General features: G+C 46.1%; 1 protein-coding gene across 4 annotated transcripts in view; it reads right to left on the minus strand.

Moving 5' to 3' along the window:
• LOC137872032 (A-type potassium channel modulatory protein DPP6-like) overlaps positions 1–24,059 on the minus strand; it is a 178,075-nt gene that overhangs the window by 120,240 nt on the left and 33,776 nt on the right. The window contains exon 1 of one of the 4 annotated variants that reach the window (XM_068710235.1): positions 16,764–16,774. The exons of 2 other annotated variants lie outside the window; for them this stretch is intronic. In XM_068710235.1, the coding sequence (XP_068566336.1) occupies positions 16,764–16,766 (3 nt within the window). In that variant the 5' untranslated portion in view covers positions 16,767–16,774. Of the gene's footprint in view, positions 1–7,599; positions 7,936–16,763; positions 16,775–24,059 lie in introns of those variants that run through there. One more of the 4 variants, XM_068710230.1, reaches the window with a different exon arrangement.

Raw genomic sequence — 24,059 nt, forward strand, 5'->3', positions numbered from 1 at the left:
CGGCCCTACGGTCCCCGCAGACACCGCTTCACACGGCGGTGCGTTACGCGGCTCACTCTGAGACAGGAACAGGACAGCCTCTAGTGGTGCACCGCCGGCACTCCAAGCCTCCGACACTGTCTGATGTCAACGTCCCTATGATGCGCTGCTACAATTACACATGCAAGTGAGCTGCTTCCATTCATTTCAAAGGGTACTTTCCACATTTAAGCACCGTCAAAAGCTATAAGAAGGCTATTTTTGGATCCCGGGAGCTCAATACGCTTGACAGATTAGCTTTGATTCACTGCAATATGCTTCAACTTAGAGGAGAACTCCGTGTCAAATCATATGAAACAGACTTTTATATCAAATTCATAAAGATTAGGAAAAAGACATCGATACACAAACATGCCTGGCTAATTTTAGATCCTGAGAGGGAGGACCCCGATAGAGTCCAGACCTAACTGCATCATACAACACTCGCCTCCCCTGTTAAGTTTGATGCACCAGCAGTCACGCTTTCACATTTAAATCACATGTTTGTTGTGCACCAGCAGGACAGCTCGACTTATTTGCCTCCCTGCTGTTTCCTCCACTAATCTTAGAAATACCGCGTCCAGTCATAAATAACGACTGAATCAGCGCCGAGCACAAAAGTGAAAACGCAGCACAGCCCTCCCGGCCCGGGCTCGAGTGTGTTGTGTTGTGTGTTGTGTTGTGTGTTGTGTGTTGTGTTGAGAGACAGATACGGTGGAAGAGCTCCGCTTAGAGCCCAGAAGAGGAGCCTCCCCCGTCCTCCAGGTGGAATCGTCCCGTGATAAGAGGTCGGATATGAATTCATTTTACGCTGCGCTGAAGTTATTAATGCCCGCCATCTATTATCGTCGGCTGGCTGCCACGAAGAGGAATGCGGCACCAGTCGGGGAGTCGCAGACGTCGACGGCGAGCCACGCGATGCCACCGTGGTATTGATGGATGGCCTCTTTCTTTTCGCAGAGTTATCTAAAGCCGTTCCTCCGTTTACTGAGCTTTTTGTTTCTCCATTCCTACAAAGCACAGGTTCCCGAGGGACGTGACGTAGGTCTGACAGGGTGCAGCGATGTTACTTTCCGGAGAGGACGAATTGGATTTAAACTGCCATTATTTTACAAATCCCTTCAGCGAGTGGTACGGGATTATCCTCCCTCTGTGCACATCTAGTCGTTGCCAGACAGAGATTTAAAGCAGATGCAGAGGGAACGTTTGAACCATTCTTTTAATTAAAGAGTCTCCTTTCTGCAGTTCTTGGCGTGTTATGTGTTTAATGTAACGGTCCCACCATTATAGAACTATTACTGCACATTATAAATACATGCACGCACCTTCATATATAGAACAACTTTAACAGGAACACAGTCTCGGTTCCGTCCAATCACGTCGCGACTCCCTCCGGCCCGCCGTTGATTGGTCTTCGCATGAGGAGTCCTCCCGCCCCCTCAGCGCGTCCCTGATTACCTGATTCAGTCGGCAAGAGCTCCCCGCCGATAAATAAACCACAACGCCGTTTTTACACCCCGCTGGCTTGCATAATTCATCATCTGGGGGGGAAATGGGGCACATGCGAGCGCGTCGCGTTCGATCAACGTGAAGCGTTCGCGGGTTTGTTGATGAAGGAGGAAATTAAGCTAGATGAGGAGCTGGGGGGGGGGGGGGTCAAAGAGGCTCGTCACTGAAGATTCAGACAGTAATCAAGTGAAGGCTCAGCGCCGTTATCGTTGACGGGAGACATGAGGAAACAATTAAATCTGCTGTTTTCTGATTGGACGAGCTGGTATTCCCTCGGTCCCCTGGTTGTTTTGTTCTGTCAGGAGATACTGCAGGAAAAACAACAACGCTCACTACACACACAGATGCTACCCTAAATTGAGTTTGTGGACGGATGACTCCATCCCTGAGGTGCCATTATTGATCACTCACTTATTATTTACTAATCCACACAATACGTGGGAACACGTTCTGTAATCAGATAGACAAGTTCATCGTTCTGAACTAATTAAGAAATGAGAAAAGATGGTGTCTAACTTTATACGATCGTTTGCCATATTCAGTTCCACACACACACACACACACACACACACACACACACACACACACACACACACACAGCTGTAAACCTAGAGGAAACACTGAACCTCATGATGGAGCTAGAAGAAAAGCCAGTAGGGTTCATCTTCTGGGGAACATGAACGTATGCTCACATTGAATTCTGGAGCAGACTGGTGGATCTTGAATCTCTGTTTCTCAGAACCAGAGAAAGACGTTGATCCGGGTCCAACCAGGTCCCCATGTTTCCTTGTGGTTACTGGGTGAATTGAGGACAATAGTCCCCCACAAACACTATAATCTCACCAGGCCTTAGTGACAAGTACAGTATTGTATTAACTGCTTCTGAGACATGTATACAGCGTCCTCGTCAACACACACACACACACACACACACACACACACACACACACACACACACACACACACACACACACACACACACACACACACCCTGGTAGCAGAGGCTGCCATACAAGGTGCCACCTGCTCATCCGGATCTAATCCGATCCTCATTCCCACACACACACACTCACACACACACACACACACACACACACACACATACACACACACACACACACACACACACACACACACACACACACACACACACACACACTCACACACTCACACAGCGACTGAACAGCCGTTAAACAATTACACAAATGCACGCAGAACGTCGCCTCACACAGCAGGGCGCCCCGTCACACCGCTTTGTTACGCACGAGAACAACCCGACGGAGGTGATTAGGTCTGACGGAGAACGATGAATCAGCCTGCGCAGCAAAGTGCTTAAAGTTAATGAAAAGACAAAGCGGCTCGTTGAGAGAGGGAGGAAAAGCAAATAAGGCGTCTTATTATTTAACAGAACCAGATCAGAATATTCCTCTGACTCGAGAAAGTAGATTTAAACTGGTGAAAATAACACGGTGACACGTTCTATGAAGCCCATGTCTATTATGAATTATAAACTATATATATATATATATATATATATATATATATATATATATATATATATATATATATATATATATATACTTATATATATGGTCAGTCATTTTCCCATTGTTGTAACACATTGTGAAGTACTTTAAATGTTTTATAATGAGATAATATGTTGCTTTAAGTGGTCGTCGTTTGCTGTGAAGTAGTAAAGTAAAAAACACCAAACGCAAAATGTATTTAAAGTGTTGCCAATACTACAAATATGTATTAAAAGAGAGTCATCCACTTAAATAATAAACGTGAGTACTGGACACTTTGAGAGATTTATGAAAAGAGGAAAATCATCTTTCAATGCAAATAAAAACAGAGCCATCGCTATGCTATGTTTTCTGAGAGAGACACAGAACAACATTACAATTATAAAGCATGGCACAATATAATATAAGAAACAGCACATTTGTTATCTGTCCGTTGAAGGAAAAAAATGATTCTCATGACTTATTCAAAGCTCTATTATACTCCACAATAACCTATATACCCTGCGGTGCATACCAACATAAAGACGTGTGTTATAGAGTGTATATTTACTCCTCTGTTCTTCACCAGTGTTATTTGTGTTATCATAAAACTCAAATCTGAAATCTGCCAGCGTATTAAAAGAGCCTTTCAGAGCTCGGCTGTCTCGTAATCCATACAGAGAAAAACATCCTCTGTTCATGTGTGTGTGTGTGTGTGTGTGTGTGTGTGTGTGTGTGTGTGTGTGTGTGTGTGTTTGGCTGATGGATAAAACAAAAAAAAGGAGAAGGTGTGTGTGTGTGCATTAATGTGCAGCATATTCCTTCTTAATGCAAAGTGCAGGAGCAAAGCCATTAGACGGAGGAATAAGTGAGATAAGTTGGGAGACTGTAAAAAGAAACCGTGACTCAAACCCACACACACACACACACACACACACACACACACACACACACACACACACACACACCTTAGCAATGCTTAGCCAGATGTCTCCTGAGACTCGTTACACACAGAGACGGGTGAAACAGAGACGTCCACGCTTGTATCAGGGGGGTCTGTGGAGGACAAACGCAGTTAATGTCGAAAAAGTGAAGATCCATTTCTGCCTCTTTTTTTTTTTTCCTCGCTGGTTTAAATGGCGTCAGACAGAGGAAGTCCATAATTAATGAATATGAAATGTGAGACGGCGTTTACGGAGAGAGGCGGAGGCTCAAGCGGGGACCCGAAGGCTTTACGTAACATCCCTGTCTGGACAGAGGCGGGTGGGACCGATAGAGGTGGGCGGGACCGATAGAGGTGGGCGGGACCAAATGCTGCGAGAGTCAGCAGATAAGACCGCCAGTGGATCTTCAACGGTCTTAAAGGAACCCTAACCCAGAGCAGCAGCAGATAGCGCGGGCCTGCAGACTGAGAGAGGCCCATGCTATCTAAATCTAGCTGATTAGATCGTAATGAGTCGTTTCACAGGCTGGGAATCATCATCAGAGAGGATTTCAGACTAAGATCTCTATCACACGTATTGACAGAGACGGATTTATCCCCCCCGACGGAGAACAAGTCAAGCTCACGCCGGAAACAAAGGCATTAATGAGTTGTTTCAGATGCATTGTCTGTTTGAGGGACACTAATTCCTCTGCTTAGAGTCCCCACATGTGGAACAAACAGCGATCAGTAACCAGTCATCACATGGTGGGAAGTTCAAACTAATCAATCCGACGTGATGATATTGAGATGCAGCGGCTCTTTTGTTTGCTGCTACAGCAACGAGAAGTTCACGACATCGACCGCGACGCAAACAAAAACTGCAGTTCCTAAAGTGGTGGATCCACACGGACCCTGATGTTAGAACGCCTTTACAGCAGAGACGGACACGTTTACATCCTGGTACTCTGATAATCCCGCTCACGACAGCTGAATCCTCTTAGGAACTCGCCTGTTTAAATGATGTTAATGCTTAAAGTTATGCATAATTAAGGGCGCGGTCGCTTTGAGTGGCAGATGGGTTGCCGCACCGGAGCGCTGGTCTTCGAGCTCCACCAACGCTCCGCCCATTTTTCAGAGCCAAGATGGCAGAAACCAATGGGTCACGTCAGGAGGACGATGTCCATGTTTTATACGATCTATGCAATTAACACGTCTTTTCTGTCAACGCATAATAACTTGATGGTATCTGAGAGGAGGAAGAGTTTTGGCCTTGGGGGACTTGGTTGTGATCCAGCCAAGCAGGTGTGCAACTTAAGTTTCACTCATTTGAAAAAGCCAAATGTCTGCAGATATGACTGTGATCTTGGTGAGAAACAACACGGCGGATCAATAAAGGCAGCAGGTGCTGGAGATGTTGGGAACAGGAGACCACGCGGTTCACAAGTGAAGGTATTGAGCTCACACTTACAATGAGTGTAATGAAGCCAACATCCACAAACCAAGCGTTAACAAGCGACACGATGTGATAACAGAGGATGTGCTGCAGTGAATGGAGGCTCGTCTGGCATTCTTATCTGCCGCTCAGAGCCGCGGGGAGGGAGCAGCGGCGGAGGAGGAGGAGGAGAACCCGGGTGGATGAAGTTCTGGAAGCGGGGTGGAGCGGGGTGGAGTGCCCCCCCCCCCCGTGGCGGAGGCTGAGTGAGTTGGATGAGTTCTTCATCCCAGTGGGCTCTATAGTTCTCATCCACGCAGCGTGATTTAAATGTCACCTCCACCAGACTCTCATTAAGTCCACACAGCTGGATCGACGCCAAAGCTTGGATTGACATTAAACAGAAGAAGGAGAGAGCAGAGTGAGAGTGCTCTACAGATATATATATATATATATATATATATATATATATATATATATATATATATATATATATATGTGTGTGTGTAGGTACTGTGTGCATTAAACTGGTGGAGGAAGGTCAAAACAGCTAACAAATAACCCGCACCAATAAAAGAACAGAACCGACCTCGCCCCGCCATGATCACCACACAGGCCCGTGTTCACACCCTTCCGTCCCCCGCCCCCCCCCCCCCCCTCGGTTGATGACTAGGGACCCTACATCACTGCTCGTATTGATTTTTAGATCGCGTCGGAGTTCTCTCCACCGACAGACGCAAAGACAGCGCCGCTGGGTCAATAAATCAAGCGTCGTGTCGTATTCATGTACACCTCAACCACAGTTTTACCTCCTGCAGCGTATTACCGTACCGCTCTACAGTCGGACGCTAGCATGCGACCTGCTGAGACGCAGATGTTTTGGGTATAGAGGGAAGTTCAAACATGACATGCATGTATAGAAATATAACGCTTAGTGTGGAGATTACCAACGACAGAACGTGCTGCGAAAAACAAATGACCCTTGAACACAGCACAACTCCTGGACAAGTTATTTAACTTTCATGTGCTTTTTACTTTCTGGCTGATTTCTTCAGTATTCCCAGCTCACCAGGGAGACCCTGATCCATAGTCCCCCCCCCCCATTTAGTCAAATGGAGGAAGGAACCTGGACTGAGAGAAACAACAGCAAGACAGCAGAGGAACGGTGGCGTCCATCGATCTGAAATCCACCTAATCTAGAAGATCCATCCATCATCTGTAACCACTAATCCTTTACAGGGGGCTGGGGGGGTCCTGGAGCCAATCCCACACTTCTATTTAGAGAACCTCTCAGTGTGTTAAGCAATAAAAGTGGAGCGTCTCTGTATCGCTGTTTCGTTATCTTGGATGTGAAGACTCTTAGCAGATGGAACCTTGTGATTCAAAGTCACACATGGGCCTTAAATACCACTCGTAATAATGATGGCAAGGACTCTTAAAAGGTCACAAAAACAGACAGCGGGCTGTTTTATAATATCTGGAGGAAACAGACAAATAAAAACAGCCTCGTAAAAGCTGCTTTTTTAGCTGCGAGTCACTGTTTCAGCACCACGGAGAGCGACTCCAGCGTGAGTCACAGTTTCAGCACCGCGGAGAGCGACTCCAGCGTGAGTCACAGTTTCAGCACCGCGGACAGCGCCGCATGTCTGCTCGTCCGACCCCGAACACTTGGCAGCGGGCTTCAGCCCTCCAGGCAGGCGCTTTGGACAACAAACACGGATTAGAAATCCAAGGTGACTCTGCAGAAATGTATGAACAGTTTAGTATAAATATTTACAGATATCGAGCATATTTGGAGGAACAAAAACAAAACACCTAAAAGAGAGATAATGAGGCGGAGTTTTGTATGACATGACTTAAACATTAGTGCCACTCATTCCAATCTAGACTTGGGTAAAAACCGCATCGGTGACACGCGCAAAAGCAGCGCAAGATCAGCGTCTAACAGTGACGTGCCATTCGCTGAGCGCGTGTCGCTCTACAAGAGACGCAACTGACGCGTCACTCATTGACAGACAAGCCGACCAATTGGTGCATTGACGCACAAGTTCGCCTTTCAAATCGAGGAGTTGTAACGGACAGCAACGGGGCTTTGAGTAGACCCGTTCTTTTCCTGTGTAACGTGAATACACCCACGCGTCGTCAATCGCTGCGTAAAACTATAGTTGGCCCCAACGAGCAGAAGGTGACGGCGGCGTTAAGTTGCTTACGTCCTCGTCCTCGCAGTGCTGACGGTACTGAAGCCGGGGTCGCTGGCTCTCCGCCGCCCTCTCCCCGTCCGCACCTTGCCCGAGGAGATGGCTCGCCTCCGGAGGGTCGGGGAAGGATTTGTTTGTGTCGATCTTGCCGGTTAATCTCTGATACAGTGACGCCATGTTTGTCACACGCAACAACAACAAAAAAAAAGTCTCTCAATAAATGCAACAACAACAAACAAAAAAAAGTCCAAGTTGGAGGAGGTCAAGGAGGAAGGGATGAGGTGATTCGATTAGGCGATGCTCTCTAGTTCGGCTAGACTCCAAGCTGCGTTCAGGATTCACATCACGTACTCACGGGCTCGCTGCTCGGGGCTCAGCGATGCTGCAGCGACGCGGCTTCCGCACTTTCACAACTTGATGCAAAAGAAAAACCAAACGGAGTGCGGGTTCCTGGAGAGACCGGTTAAAGCTGCCAGGATCCGGACCCGTAACACGGAGTAAGCCAGCCTCAGCGAGGAATCCAGACTCCCTTCTTCCCCCCCTTCCCTCGTGGCAAGGAAAGAAAGTGACCGCTGATGAACGTCCGGGGACTAATAGGTCTTTGCATTACAAATGAGCCCAGAGACCTGCAGATGTGTGCCCGAAACAGCTGCGAGCGACGCAACGCCACAGTACCGGATCAGATTTCAAGAGGTTCGCTGTCGAAACTTCTCATGACTTTGCAGATAGAGAGGAAGCTCAAGTGTCTCTATTAGTTTCTCATCGGTGCCTCCGCTCCGGGTCGACAGATGTTGTGGTGCGGAGAGCAAGAGTGCCCCCATGTGGGGAAAGAGAGGCAGGACACAGTTGACAGGAGTGGCACATATTAAAAGGAGATGAGTATTAATGGACCATCAACTATAGGGAATAAAAAGATGAATTCATCTGACATCTAGCAGGCTTCATGTGACGAGTGATGAGTGACGCTCGTTTGTTTTCCGTTTGAAGGTTACTGCTGTTTCCTAATTCCACTGATTCAGCAAGTTACTGTAAGGACAGCATAGAACATATGCAGTCAGGCTTAACTAGGTCAAAGAGAGCTGAAGAGTCAAATGAAGTGTTGATGCGACCTTTTAACGTGCATTCATTTCAAACCTCGGAGCTGTATGGTGCACAGGGCTGCAACACATGGTTATCTCCAGCATCAATCATCTTCCCATTGTCTGTTTTGTTTGAAAATGTTTATATATATATATATATATATATATATATATATATATATATATATATATATATATATATATATATATATAATTGCAGAACCCAAGAGGACGTCATCAAATTATTTGTTTATTGTTCAAAGAGGTTTACTGTCAAATATGACAAAGAAAAGCATCAAATCCTCATAATGTCCAGCATGTTTGCTTGAACAAAAAGGACTAAAATAATAATTTAAAAAAATATAAAAATAGTTGATCAACTGTTTCAAATGAGTAACGGTAAACTACTGTTACACTGGAGTTTCCAGACATTAAGAGCATGATGCTAAAGCAAGGACAGAGTCCAGATACAGATGATACTTCACACATTCATAAGACAGACGAGGCTACTTTGTGGAGAAGCTTAAAGCACATCTCCTCCTCCTCCTCCTCCTCCTCCTCCTCCTCCTCCTCCTCCTCCTCCTATACGTCCCCCTGCCTACCTACCTACAAACACCTCACATCTGCTCACATTTACCTTTCAATCAAGCCCGCTTCCTAAACACATTAGAACACACCCTGAACCGCTGCGTGACACGAGAACTCAGCTGCAAACCCACAAATACAGACTCCAGCCCTGCAAAATATTTTACCATTGATTTCCAAGAAAGGTTTCATGAGGGAACGAGTGGGGTGGGGGTGGGGGGGGGGGGGGGGGGTACTGCCATGTGTTTCTGCACATCAAATCCATCTCAGACTCTGGCAAATGCAATTTAATTTTCCAGGCACTGTAGTGATGTGATTAAGAAGAAGAAGACGAAGAAGGCTGGGTAGAAAGAACATCCTGAGAGTACTGATGCAGTGCATTTTAGAGGTGAACATCTTCAAACTGATGTTAAAAAGATAATGTAAAAAGAAAGAAGAAGAAAAAAGGTTCCTCACTTCCTGGCCCCGCAGTGTGGTCTGTCTGGGCCTTATTAGATCACCCCGTCACACATCCATTGAGATCATAGGAAGCATTAAACAAGATTCTTTCTACGGCTTCCCCATGAAGAGTTAAATGCAGCAGACTGAGGCTCTCTGACGCCTGAGCACATCAGCCCTGCAGCTGGGAGGGGGGGGGGGGGGGGGGCTGTGTGGTTTAATCCCTGCCAGAGTCTTCCGTTTGTGGGGAAGGACGCAAAAAAAAAACCCTCCAGAGGACAAAAGCAGCAGAAGAAGTCGGCATACTGAAAACAAACCACTATGCACTTCATACAGTGGGTTGCCATGGAATACTGAGAGACAATAACTACGACTCAAACACACTCAGATCCAATGGTTCAATCAGGAGCAGTGGACAAAGGCTGCCATCTGGTGGATGAATGCAGCTTAATATGTATATATATATATATATATATATATATATATATATATATATATATATATATATATATATATATATATATATATATATCTATATATATATATATCTATATAGATATATATCTATATAGATATATATCCACATCGGCTAGTGCACGTCTCTCTGCTCGCATGTGGTGACGGTGTCTCTCGTCACGCCGCTGTGCCTCCCTGGACAGGAGCTACACTTTGGAGGCTGCGGTCACAAACCGTCCTTTTCCTGCATCACCAGTTGAAGGTGGTGCAGAAGGAAGCTTCCACAGAGAGGTGTAGCAGAGGGGAGCTGTCGGGGGGGGGGGGGGGGGGGGTGTCAGTATTTCCAGAAGCTGGGGTCACCGCCGGCACATTTCAAGTTATTGGGGGGGCAGACAGACCGCGAGCACTGCGACCGGAGGGAGGCGCTCAATCATCCTGAGGAGCATCAAGTTACAGGAGTTAAACGGGAGGATCGATGTCTTTGATGTCGGACGGCGGAAGGAAAACGCTTATGACGTAATGAGAAGAAGATGTAAAGGGTCATTCCAACCGAGCTGAAAGAAAGCACACTGTAGTTTGTTCTTTTTACTACACCACAGGTAGCTCTAAGTCATCTCACTCCCAGGGAATCCAATACAGACCCTCGGGAATATATTATAGTAAACCCTCAGAACAATTCATTTAATATGAATAGCTAGATGTCCTCTATGGGCGGGCAGGACTGTGGTGGATGGCTATTTTGTGGCAACGCGGTGGCAAAAGGTTTTGTTAGGGACTATTTCTTTCAGTGGAAAGTAGTTCAAGCAAACCTGGACAAATGAAACCCAGACTATGGGTGCTTGGGGGAACTCGTATGGTGTTGCCTCTCTCATTAAAGGAGCAGTGTGTAAGATCCGGTGCCATCTAGTGGTGATGTTGCAGGTTGCAACCAACGGGGGAAAATAAAAGTGATACTCGAGTTAATTAGTCCACCAGGGGAAGTTAAAAGACAGAAAGGAGAGGGGAACTATCTGTCAGGTAAAAGGCAAGTTTAACCTTGAACAAGAGGAGGAATCCTCCCGCTGAAGCTGTGATGGGAGCAGACGTTCACAGTGGGAGCAAAGGTTCAGGTGTGAGAGAGAAATAATAAATAAATAAAACCGCGAGAACTCATGAATTTATACCGCCGTGTCACATTTCTCTGCCGCCGTCCGTTCCTCACTGAGAATCCTATCATAAACCTCCACCTTCAATCCCGGGCTGCACAGGAGGGGGAGGATCAATCTGGCCATTACCCGGGACACTTGGGTCTGTTGGACTTCTACTTTATGACAAGAGAACCCAATTTGCAGCTGCAGTCGTTTTTGCACACCCTTACATCTGTCCCTAAGTATGGCCGGGATGTCGCAGCACCAATTTAAAATGCGGTAGAGTAGAAGTCTCACATTCCCAGTGCCAGGCTAGGTTTCAGCTTCACATTAAAAGCCTTTTTGCTTCATCTATATATATATGTGTGTATGTGTGTGTGTGTGTGTGTGTGTGTGTGTGTGTGTGGGTTTGTGGCCGCTGGCTATAGAGGCTTGTTTTGAATGACAGGAAGAGATTGAAGGTGCTGGAGCCTGACGCCGTTGGACTTAAAATTAAATGGCCAAATTAATAGGTGCTGTCACTGTGAAACCACCTACCCGCCTCAGCGCCAATGCGTTTTGATGGACACCTCCATCTGCCCAATGCCACCGCGCCGAATGTCTCACAAAAAAACATTTGGGAAATGACAAATAGCAAGAGGGGGGGGGGGGTTTCGACAAATGGTATTTTGCTCATTCTGCAGTTTTACGACGCGTCTGCATCAAGGGTAGGAATTCTCCGGCAAAAGTGACACGAAGCATGGCAAATTGAGTCCCAACCCTATTTGAAATGGGCCAGATAAAGTCACCGGGACATTTAGAGGGCTAGAGTGAGTGGGGGGGGGGGGGGGGGGCTGAAGGGGTTGAGAGCGGGAGTGAGCGTCACGGAGGGGGAAACATCAAGCGCATGCGGTAGGAAGTATAAGAGGCACAAAGGTCATTCTGCAGGAGCGGGCTTCTCCGTTGACTTGGATCCCATTTCCTCAAACGGGGGGGGGGGGCGAGCAGAATAACGTCACCTATGGCGGAGACGGCGGTCCAAGGGTCGACGACACATCCAGTCGCAAAGACACTCCCCCTCCAAACTATCAGTCCCTTCGTAAACGATGACCACGGCATGTTAGGATGCTAATACGCTAAGCTAAGGTGGTGACATGCATTGTCATTGGGAGGATAGTTAGCATGGTGATGTTAGCATTTAGCTCAACGTGACCGCAGACTCTTAGCCTCGTCTCAACATGCACTAGTGCAGCTTTACGCTTGATGAATTCATCTTATTCCACAGAGCATCACATGTTCTGTAATGAAGTCATATCATGTTTACACTGAGATTTGATTTTCAACTTCAAGATTACGTTATTAATGCACGTTTACCTCACATTCGGTCTGAAATAGAGGATCTTACAAGCTGTCCTGTAGGTTTGAACAATGTTTGGGAGCCCAGCAGTGCTCCTGCTCATGAATAGAGGATGTATCACTGTCCAGTCGCCTCGTAGAGAAGAAGAAGAAGAAGCATGACCAAACACTTAGAATGCAGGCGCCTGCTTGCAGCTCTCTCACTTATTACTCCATTGTTTCTCTTGTTTTTGCTTCAAGTAGCGCAGACCGCCAGCGTGACACGCACCGCGAGCCCTCTTGTTTATTTGCACCTCCAGATGTGCTCAAATCAGAACTGTGAGGTCATGAGGTTTGAACAGGCAAAGACACGACCAGGTGAGGGGAAAACAACGGACGTCAGATCAGAGAGAAAGGGAAACGAACAAAGGGTGCAGAGAAGAAAAGAAGAGTCCAAGAAGGGAAGGAGGGAACATCACTTCTCCTCACCTGTACTGCTGGCATTTAAACCTGCCACACACGTAAAGTACACACACACACACACACACACACACACACACACACACACACACACACACACACCTGGAATGTGCGATGGAGCTTTATCATTACTAGAACAACCCGCTGTCGTTATCTGACGGCTTTTTAATTTGTTTTACTAGAGGATTCCAGTCACATTTTTGACTTGATGCCAAGTGAACTGGCCAGAACGTGTTAGCCAGGACTTCAATTAGCACACAAAAAAAAATCTATACATTCAATTCCACATTAGTCATTTCTCCACTCAGCTTTTTTTTGTGTGTGTGTGTGTGTGTGTTTGGTATTCTGGCTCGAAAAAGTGAAAAGGTTGCATGAATGGCTAAAAAAAAAAGAAGAAAAATAGAAAACTGTGGATTTAAAGTAATTATTGATTTATTTGAAGAGAAGTAGGACTTAAATGCCACGGAGGAGCTGCGCCAGAGACAAATGTCCGCAGAGAAAATCACTTATTCATATTCCAGCCTTTGCTGTGTGTTGCAGTCAATCATCTGTCATTTCACAGAGAATCAATACTAAATCTCACCCCCCTTTTTTGTAATAAATCCCCTTTTTTTCGCAGAACTAATCTGCCACAAAAACACGTCTTCACGTCGTATGAAACCTGAGAGGAATTTGTAAGCTAAACCAATTCAACCAAGTATTTTTTCCCCCCCCCCAATAACATTTGTATCACAATGCCATTAAAATACATTCCTGCACTCTGCTGCACCTCCCCGTACTTTACTTGACACGTACGTTAAAAAAAAAAAAAAAAAAAAGCATCTCTGGTGTTTAAAGTGAAGAATTCCCATCAAGGATAATAGTTCATGAGCTGGAAACCATTTTAATGTAACAGAGGGATTGGAATTAGGCACATTAGCTGGGAAATGAGACATCGTAGCATTGAGTAGTGATGTGTGGCTTCTGCCCGGGGGGGTACGAGGGGGGGGGGGGCTTTGTGTTAAATCTGGGACATCTAAACCCTCAGACAGGCCCGGCTGCTGCTGCCGGAAATATGAATCACCCGACGTGCGAGTATCAAAGGGCTGACCCGGCACCGGAGCACTGGATCCAGTACGTCAGCGTTAAAGCGCACCGGTGGCGACGAGAGGATGAAACGTCCTGAGACCGGGGGATTCAAACTGAGAGGATGAGAGGGTGAGGCCTGTCACGATGTGAAGCAGCATGACGCGTCAAGGCATGGATTTCATTTTGACATGTTTTTAATTCTGTGTAAGTAAAAAAAAAAAAGTTAACAGCTGATTTTGACTGTGATCTACAACGCACTGCCCTTCGTCTACAGCTGCAGCTGAGATGCACTCATGATCATTTGTAGCAGACATTAGTAAATAAACCGGCTCCTCTGTTGAAGGAGGCGTATCGGGCTCATGTTCAGGTTCATACATGCATTCTGGGTTCCTACTAGAACATGTTTACAGTCTTTAATGTTGAAAAAAACACTCCTCCTGAAAAAGATACGTCCGCTCTGATTGGCTTGCGAGAAAACTATGGTGCACCTTTAAAGCCGTAAAGATACTCAGATTGGGGCAGTTGTGACTAGGGTTGGCTACCGAAAACCGGTTCCTATACAACCGGTGCCAACCGGACCGAAACGCAACGCAGATTTCGGTGCTTCCTTTCGGTGCCGAGGCAAATATGCTCATATTTCTGCAAAAGAATTGCTGAAGTTGATTTATATTTATTTAAGTATACAGTAAACTGTTGTTAACAGTTCATATAGTGTTCATAGTTTGAAGTTAAAAAGTTTGAAGCTGTAGTTTGAAGCCAAGTGTTTTGTATTTATTTATATTTATAGTATACTTCAAACAGTTCATATATTGTTCAATTTGAAGAAAATAAATTGCCTTGGCAATAAAAAAAAAAGCCTTTCTTTAATGTCGTCAATCGTCGTTTTGTGTGTTTGTTTTTTTAAAGTATCGGTTCAGGCACCGGTGTCGTTTTAGCACCGGTATCGGAAAAAACCCAAGCGACACCCATCCCTAGTCGTGACACAGCGAGGGAAGCCACATTTGATGTTTTCTGATCTAGGCAGCCCACATGAAGCTGACCGGGTGTTCTTATATCACGGTCTGTGGGTCGGTCGGCACTCCGGATATCCCACATGTACGGGTCAGGAGCACGGAAAAAGAGGTTTTCATGATGATTTTTCACGATGTTATGCTCACCTACCCGGCACAGATCGACCGCATTTACATAAACAGAATAATGCACCAAAAAAATCCATAATACTTCCCTGATTTGACAACTCACATATAAATAATTCTGTTTATTCGAGCGATGTGCTGATTATGTAAAGTCAGCCATGAAAAATCGGTGGTTTTCTGCATTAAAGCGGACTTCCTAAATGTTGCCTCGCAGGAACTCGACAGCGAACGTGGCCTCGGTGTTTGATGCCTGCTGTTCATCTGAATCGGCCACAGGGAGAACACAGCAGCTATGAAGTAGCTGTGAAATAGAAATATGATGGGACATGTGTTGATTCAGAAGGGCAGGCTCTCTTTAATGAAATGACATTACAACAGTGTCTGCTCCTGCCATCTCTGAATGGTACAGCTAATTATATGTAGGGTTGGTAAACAGCTACAGTGTGCTAGTTTAAAAAATATATAAAAGTAGCTAGCAGCACTAGCTCACAACGTTGCTAAATCTAGCAAGAAAGTCGAAGATTTATATATCTATATATAAATATATATATCACGTACAGTAGTTGTTGTTACAGGGTTTAAAGTTATTAGAGCCTAGTAAACCTTAAAACCTGTAGTTTATCCTCCAAGTAATGTGAAACTTGTGGATTTGCCAAAACAAGCCGCTGCGGTCGAGCCCTCTTGAGGAGCGTGCTGCACTACAGTACATGACGCTGCAGCTGGACCTCAGGGGAAGGCGTGTAAATGCCACGACATTTTAAAGTCATTCCGAGAGCCATGATAACAGATTTGAGGGGGGGGGGGGGGTTTGGGGGGGGGGGGGTCACGTCACGCCACAGTGAAACAGCCGCAGTTTACTTAAGTCGGTTTTTAGGAAAATCATCATAAAGAGTAAAAACTACGTGAAACGTAAACAACGCAATAATGAGGAAACAAACGTAATGACTCCAAAAAACACATTAACACAGATCTGCTGGGTGAAAGTCTTGTGTTTGTATGTCCCATCGTCCTCCCCTCCCCAACCCCCATGAGTAGTCATTCATGCTACGAACAATGCATATTTACGCGTGTGCGTTTTGAAGTGGATAGGAAGATGTGCGGCGGGAGGCTGCCTTAAGGAGACAGGTGGAGAGCCTGATTTAACGTCTACGAGATGGCGAGCGAGAGTTCTGAAGGAGAGCTCCGGGGACAGCAGCCCCTCTGTCACTTTACCAGGACACTTACAGTCCAGTCCCCCCCGGCTGGCTCCTCATCCACCCTGGCAGGACGGCCATGATGTGTACTCAGACCGCGGATCGGAATTAAAACCAGAATGAGAGTGATATTATGTTAACGGCAACAAGTCAGCTAAAACATGACAACACAGCAGGGAAACCAGCCTGTTCAGAGTGAATTATCTTCATGCAAACCCCCCGTGGGCTAAACACCAAGCTGCAGTCACAGCGACAGAGCCGGCTCAACGGCGTGCACCCTACGCTATGATCGCGGCTTACCATTTTGGAGGCGGCGGTATCGATCTGCTGGGTGGCAATTAGCATCGACATGGCTGAAGTGGCAACAAAAGCTCCTCCAACACTCTTCACCTCGTCGCCTCTTCCCCCCCCCAGTACAGACGAGTCCTCTGGACAAGTGCTGAATGAGTGGGAGGCTTCCCCCTGAAGTGGGAGGATTAGTGGAGCCCTCTTCCTCGAGACCCGACCCCCCCACCGGTCAGCCGTCTAGCACACTCCGAGCACACTTCCACGTTGGCCAATCAATCAGAGAGCGACGGGGACTCGGTCGGATGCGCGGTGATCCATTTTTCTGGAGACGTGTGCTCCCCGGCTTCACTCGCTCCGGCTGGCTCTCTCCTCCACAGCGCTCTGCCTATCCTTCTCTGACTTCTCGCAGCCTCCCAATCGTTCTCATTTGACTCTGCTCCCCCCTTAGAGGGTTCATCAGTCTTTGCCTTTTCAAGACAAGTCGTCCTCTCAAAAGTCCCACTTGCTGCCGACACAGTCTGTGTTTCTGGCTTCTCTCTCCCTCCTTCTTTCTCATTCTTTCTCAGTCTCGTCCCTACCTTTCTCCCTCCCTGCTAAGCTGTGTCGTTTTTGGTTTTTTTTTTGGCGGGTTCAGCACCAGAACTAAACTGGGCGTTTATAAACGTAATCTGTCAGGCCGAACATGGGAGAGGGATCTGCCAGCAAACGCAGCCAAACAGCGTTCTTTACATCTCCATCACAGCTTTAGTGAAGAAAAGGTGTGTGTGTGTGTGTGTGTGTGTGTGTGTGTGTGTGTGTGTGTGTGTGTGTGTGTGTGTGTGTGCTTAGCGTTGGCAGGTGGGCAAAGAGACAGAAAGACAGAGGGAGGGAGGGGGAGATAGGAGGACAGACGGTAAACAAAAATGTCTGGGCTGACAAAATAGCCAAAATGCAACAGAATGCAAAGAACAGAAGCATCTCCATACTTAGAAGTTGTTATGTGACTCAAGTTACCAGACATTGAACATGTCTACACTACAGTGTGTGTTTGCAGGTCTCCAGCTGAACCAGGTGTGTGCTGCCGTCCACCAATCTGCAGATCAATCTAATCAGTCCGCGTGCCGGGTTGTAATAAAGCGCTGGTGAACCCCGTCACCTCTCTGTTAGATCGGTCCAGAGCACGGTGGTGCAAGACCAATCTAAATTGATGTCGCCTTTATAGGTGCCGCATGGTGAGCCAAAGGGCCGAAACCAGCCCAACACCATAGCCCGGCACTGGGCCGGGGCTGAGAAAGATTGAGCGTCAGGCGGCACAAACTTGCCGTGATAAGAAAGTTCTGGAGGTTTCCCAGGAAGTGTAATTTGCTCGATCAATATTGGTCCAACTCTGCAAACTTTTAGGGTCTTTATTTAGTCGAGAACAACAAACCAGCTGCCACTGGTGAACGGCGTTGCGAGGTTGACAGAAACGCAGGCTGCGTCACCTCCCTTTGCTTTTTGATTGAACAGAAACAAGCAGGTGAGGTAGCCAGGATACGGGTCGGAGAAAAGAACCCAGGAACCGAGTTCATTCTCGAGTCAGTACTCTAGTGATTCTGCTGATACTGGTGATGGGCTGACGGTGCAGGCGCGTTGCGGTGCTGTTGGACGGATGTGACCGGCCGATGGGAACAGCTGATAACACAACGACGGCGAGGAAATTGTGCGCGAGCACGAGAGAAGTAAATGTACAGGATGTACGATGAATGAAGTACGGGTCTAAACATGGAAAAGAATAGTGTATTTAGTGTATTTCACAACCACGTTAATAAAAATAAAGTCCATATACGAGTTGCTGAAGGACAATAAAACGCTGGCTGGATTACGTTGTTTGTAACATAATGAGGAAACGTTAATAACAGGGTCTGGTAAGTCAGCGCGTGTCATTTGTTATCCACCGAAATATCCAATCTCGCAACACAATATCCGCTCTTAGCAACTGCAGCGTTATTGAGAATATTGATATTGATATTTTAAGCTTCCGTCAACGCTTGGTTCAGGTCAGAAACGGGTCACGGTTTACTACAGAGCAAATCAGCCGAAGACTCGAGGCGCAATGACTTCATTAACATGTGATCCGTCCACAACTTCAACCAAAAGTCCAGTTGTCACCTAAACCTCCAGGATGCAAAACCCCACCGGACTGTCCCGGAGTTCTTGTGACTGACGCTCAACACTTCATGCAGATGTTTCACAATGAAAGTCTGCGAATGAAACAGGTAATGGAAGAAGTGAACCCGAATCGCCGGAGGGCTTTTTAATGTGAAACTAATTAAGGAGCTGGAGGAGGCGTTCAGTTAGCGGAGACATCAACAGCAGCAACGGTAGCCGTGCGGCGGCAGCAGATTGGATGCGACTCAGATGACATAAAAGAGAGGAAATTGGATAGAAAAGCTTCCAATAAAAGGCTGGTTTTCTATTCAGCCGAGGGAAAAATAGTGAAGATATGATATGATCCAGGTATGAAAGCTACTGTAAGGCCTGCAATAGCTGAGAGACATTTCAGGTCCATCTGGTCCATGTAGAGTTCCTGGCTCAGGAGCTTGAATCTCAATGTTTACAGATTCAACAGAGCGTCTGATTAGTTGCATGAAAACTAAAGTAACTGAATTAACTTGCTCCACTGATTTCCTAGCTGGATTACGCGGCTGTGTCACCAATTATGACGACAAATAAACAAAGCATGTAATGAAATATATCAACTGCATCATCAAACGATGCCGACGTTGGTTTTTTTTTTTGGGAAAGTCAGAAAAACATTTGATCGGTACATCAATTTGAATTTAATCCCTTTTTGTATTTGAGTTTGAGATTATTCTGAGCTAAACACATTTGCTTATTTCAACATAATTAGTAATCGTGTTTAACGATTTGTTTTTAGACACATTTCAGTCACTGTGCAACCGTATGCTACAAAGTCAGCAACAAGAAAAAAACAGTTGAACGTAGACATTAAAGATTGAAATGAATAGACGGAGGGCGACGGAGTGACACATCTGCAGCTGACGGAGTATCAAACACAAGTCTGATACTGTGGCTGTTAGCTACCACCACGGTGAGGACAGGGTTCTCCACCCAAACCCTTTAAACCCATTTATTCCATTATTGAGCACCGGCTTTCCAATTCCCCCAGATCACAAGAAAGGAGCGAAGAGACAAAATGAAGAAAGAAAAAAAAAATAGAAAGTCCCCGAGGTCTAAAGAAGCACTGAAGGCAATTCCAACATATTGCCTACAAAGAGTGAAGCCGGATGGAGGCGGAGCACAGAATGCTCCGCTCGAGGAAAGACAACAGAGCTGGAATGAAAATCCTGATCAGATTCTCCAACAACGAAACACAACGGTGAAAATCGGAGCGAGGAGAAGCGCCGACCGGCCCGCTGCGTGACGGCCTTCAAAAACGTCCGACCGGCTAATTTAACCCGAGCATCATTTTGGTGGAAAACAGGAAGTCGAAACATATTTCTCCAAGTCATCCCGGTGACGAATGACCACGATGCAGTGCAAATCCATTTCAAAACAGCTCTCCGTTTTTTTGATTAGCAAGCAGCATTTTTTCTGCTAATTTAATCTGGCCTCTGAATTGGATTTGTATTACAGCCGTAGTTAATAATATGACATTCAGCGTACGACTCGGTGCTATTTAGATAAGTGATGGGCCTTCTCTGAACACCCACGTGCTTCTGTGCCAAATTGCCCCATTGCTCATAATAAAAACCCATGTCTGAGAGACTCGCCGCTGGTTTATTTTAGTGGAATTGTTATTAATAGGACTATCAGAGTTTAATGCCAGGTCCATATGTAGCGATGCCATGGAGCAAAAAAAAAAGAAGAAGACGAAGAAGAAGAAGAAGAAGAAGAAGAAGAATCTGCGAGGAGGATTTAAGGAGATGAAGGAAGTCTGCGATAGCGTTTGTGTAACGGCTTGTGAATAAAAGATGAAAGTTGTGACTTGGCTCCAGGTTTCTTCTCCCTTGTGGCTCATCTCAATTACTGTGGAGGCGGTCTAGAGGGGAGCAGAGTCAGTAAGTACGCCGTAAAGAGACCTCCAATACGAGGAGGACAATGACTGACACAGAGTCCGGAAAAAAGTGTTCCGTCACAATATGGCAGAGATTTTAGTGCTCCAATCGTTTCAGTCAATGCTGACTGGAGACCACTAAGCTCCCAGCAGATGAAGCTCTGTGCACTGCTCTCATGTTATAGAGGGAGGGGGGGGAAGAAAAGCCCCAAAAACTTTAGAAAGGAGCAGAACGGATGAACGTCCGCTTCATGCGCTCACACGACTATTTACTATGAATTAGACTTTGTCACAACGCTGCTTCTGGTAGTGGAAGATTGAGTAAAAGAGGAGAAAATGTGCTAATTATGCACATTCCTCAGAGTAAAAACGGTTAAAAGCAAACACTTAAATGTTGCTCATTGTGTAAAGTCCAGTGTATCCCTGCATGTTTGCATGTTAACGTGGTTTTCCCTTAGTTTTATCCGCTTAATACAATTAAAACTAAACACCCAAAAAAAAAGAAAACTGTGACAAAGAAAAGTAAATCTCTCTCAGCCTTCCTACACACGTGTTTTGAGTGTATTTCATTTGCCAAAGAAAGATGACAAAGCAAATAAATTTCAAAATTTTTCAAATTTTCAAAAATTGAGGTTTTGGAAAAACAACGTGGTTGGCGTTAACTTGGCTGACTAGCGACATTAACAAGTCAGGTGACTGTTGACTGTTGGTTGCACAGGGGACTGGGACAGCGGTCTCCTGGGTGAAAGTACCCGCCGTTAGCGGACCATAGGGCACTGAATTCTATGGCACTTGCTCTAAGCGTTTAATCAGGATGCAGGTAGAGAATAAGAGTCAGCTCAAAGCCAGACGCATCCCACAAAGACGCTACGCCTCCGCGTGTCGGCATCAGACTGTGGTATTTGACGAGTTGTGGAGTTTGCCTCTCATATCGGCGGCTAATAATGCAAAACATCTTCACCAATTAACCTCCGCTTCAGTGTGAGACTCAGCTCCGGATAAACAACGGCGGAGACAAAATATGAATTAAACGAGACGTCTGCGGAGAGAGATTAACGCAACAAATCCGTCTTGCGGAGAACAGACGCTGGTTCTGACTAATCGCCTTTTTAAGATGACTTCTGCCCGACGCGAGAGGGCAAAGTCATTCACCGACACCTCAACTTGACCAATCGCTCACCCGAGAGGGCGTTTTAACCAAAACGCCGAGACATTAATCCAGAGCACCTCCTCCATTAGCCTCGGTTTGTCGGAAGTTAAACTGGAGCGAGAAATAAGCCCACTCCTCTGGCATGCAGTTCATTTCCTGCATGCTGAAGAGATGCGGGGGATGGGCAGGGAGTGATTGCTTCAGGTCCAGGACTCATAAATACTCACCTGTTAGCTTTGGAATTGAATTCCACCCACCAGCCTCTCTTGGGTTTGGTTTGAAGAAGGGACGAGTCCAGGGTCAGAACCGCTCTTCGGACCCGACCGTTGATCCTAAACGCCAGGCCTGTTCGGCTGCGCGTGACGGATGTCGACCTCAGCCGAAACGAGCCTTACAGGCGGGGAGAGGCCAATTTGGTGGCAGACGTAGGAGCGTGTGCGCCGCGTTTAATAATGTAAAGGCGTCTCAAGGTAAATGGCAGCAGGACCGGGCCGGCGGGATGTAATTCTCCCCGCAGTAATGTCTCTCCGCCTGCATCTGCTCTGCTTCAGCATCAGATCAGCTGCACGCCGGACAGATAAATGGATTTCATCCAACTTTAAAGAGGATTAAATACGAGCGCAAAAGCAAAAAAAATAAAAAGTTAAGTTTGGTCAGCAGTTTAGCGTTCAGAGGTTGAAGATGTTTTTAAAGCTGGAAACTCATGATATTTAGCAGCCGAGCCAATGGCTGTGCATGCACCGACTGCACTGTGCACTTTATCTTTCTGTCCTCTTTTATTTCCTTTTATTAGAACCATCTCTCATAAAACTACCAACTTATTAAATGCAGAAAAAAATGATCTCATAGTTATCGCTATAGCAATAGTTTGCGGTTTGCACCTTGCTTCATTTTTTTTAATTAATTTTTACTTTTTTTTCCGCCAGCAAAACAAAACAACAACTTTGAATTCTTTTTTAATTTTTTTTTAGACCTTTTTATTTTTTTTTTGCTAGCAGAAACGGGCTTCCATGCTAACCTATAGTCTACACTCTATAGAATGATTATAGACTATATCATGGACACAATTGGCCATATGAATTATTCATCCCCAAAGAGCAGATGAAGATTTTTGAACGATGAATTCTGTAGAAATGCTAAAAAAAAACGTCGTCTCTCCCGTGTCTAGATCTATACATCTAGACTGGACCTCAGGTCACCGTATCGCTGCTGGTGGATATAAATGTAATCTCGTCTCCGTCGCCCCGGTGACCGTGACCTTACATCATAAACCCACAGAACCTTTTCAAGGGGCTATCTTCTGGCCAACAGCAGCACAATATCTATACATCCTGGATGGGGAGCTACAAATCCTGGGAATAAAAAAATAAATAGGTGAAGCAACATCACATCCTCAGATACCTCCAACAGCACGGAGTGATGATGCTACTGCTGCTTCAGGAGACAACCTTTTGTGTTCAGAATTCATAGGTGAGCAAAAGTGAGACGAACACTTCAAATGCATCTTTGCAACGTTTTTGCAAATGATGTTCTATTGAAGCTGCAAACGTGATTATCCAACATGATGTTAGCTGTATTGAAAACATGTGACACGTGTGATGAACCGTCATGTACTCTTCTGCAGGTGAGTAAACCAAACAACACAAAGACCCCCAGAAGGATAAGAAGAAGATGAGAGACGCTTATTTTCATTTTTAACCGATTTCTGTGCGTTTTAGAAAAATTTCGCCGCAAGTTGAACGATGTCAAAAAAGGAAGAGTTGAGCCTTTGAGAATACAGAACATGTCGGCGTAGCATAACAAACGTGGTTCCGCTCCGCGGGTCCGATCGTGAGGGGAGGAAGGGGGGGGACGACGACGGATAAAGAGATATTGTGTGAGCAGCGAGCGAGGAGCACCAGCGAACCGTGGAGATCTCAACCACTGCACCGCTGACAGGTACAAGTGTGGGGGGGGGGGGGGGGGGGGGGGGGGGCTCAACGGAACGTGGCGGAGTAAGGGTTGGAGGCGCTGCCAGTCAACCATCCCCTTGTTTCCTTGTAGACAGGTCCAGATGCCCCCCCCCGTCTTCATACCTCCCCCCCCCAGAGATTAGAGGAGGGGTGGGAGAGGGAACACA

This window comes from Cebidichthys violaceus, unplaced genomic scaffold (genome assembly GCF_023349555.1).
Source record: "Cebidichthys violaceus isolate CVI_PGR_0920_01 unplaced genomic scaffold, fCebVio1.0.p SCAF_15, whole genome shotgun sequence".
NCBI lineage: Eukaryota > Metazoa > Chordata > Actinopteri > Perciformes > Stichaeidae > Cebidichthys > Cebidichthys violaceus.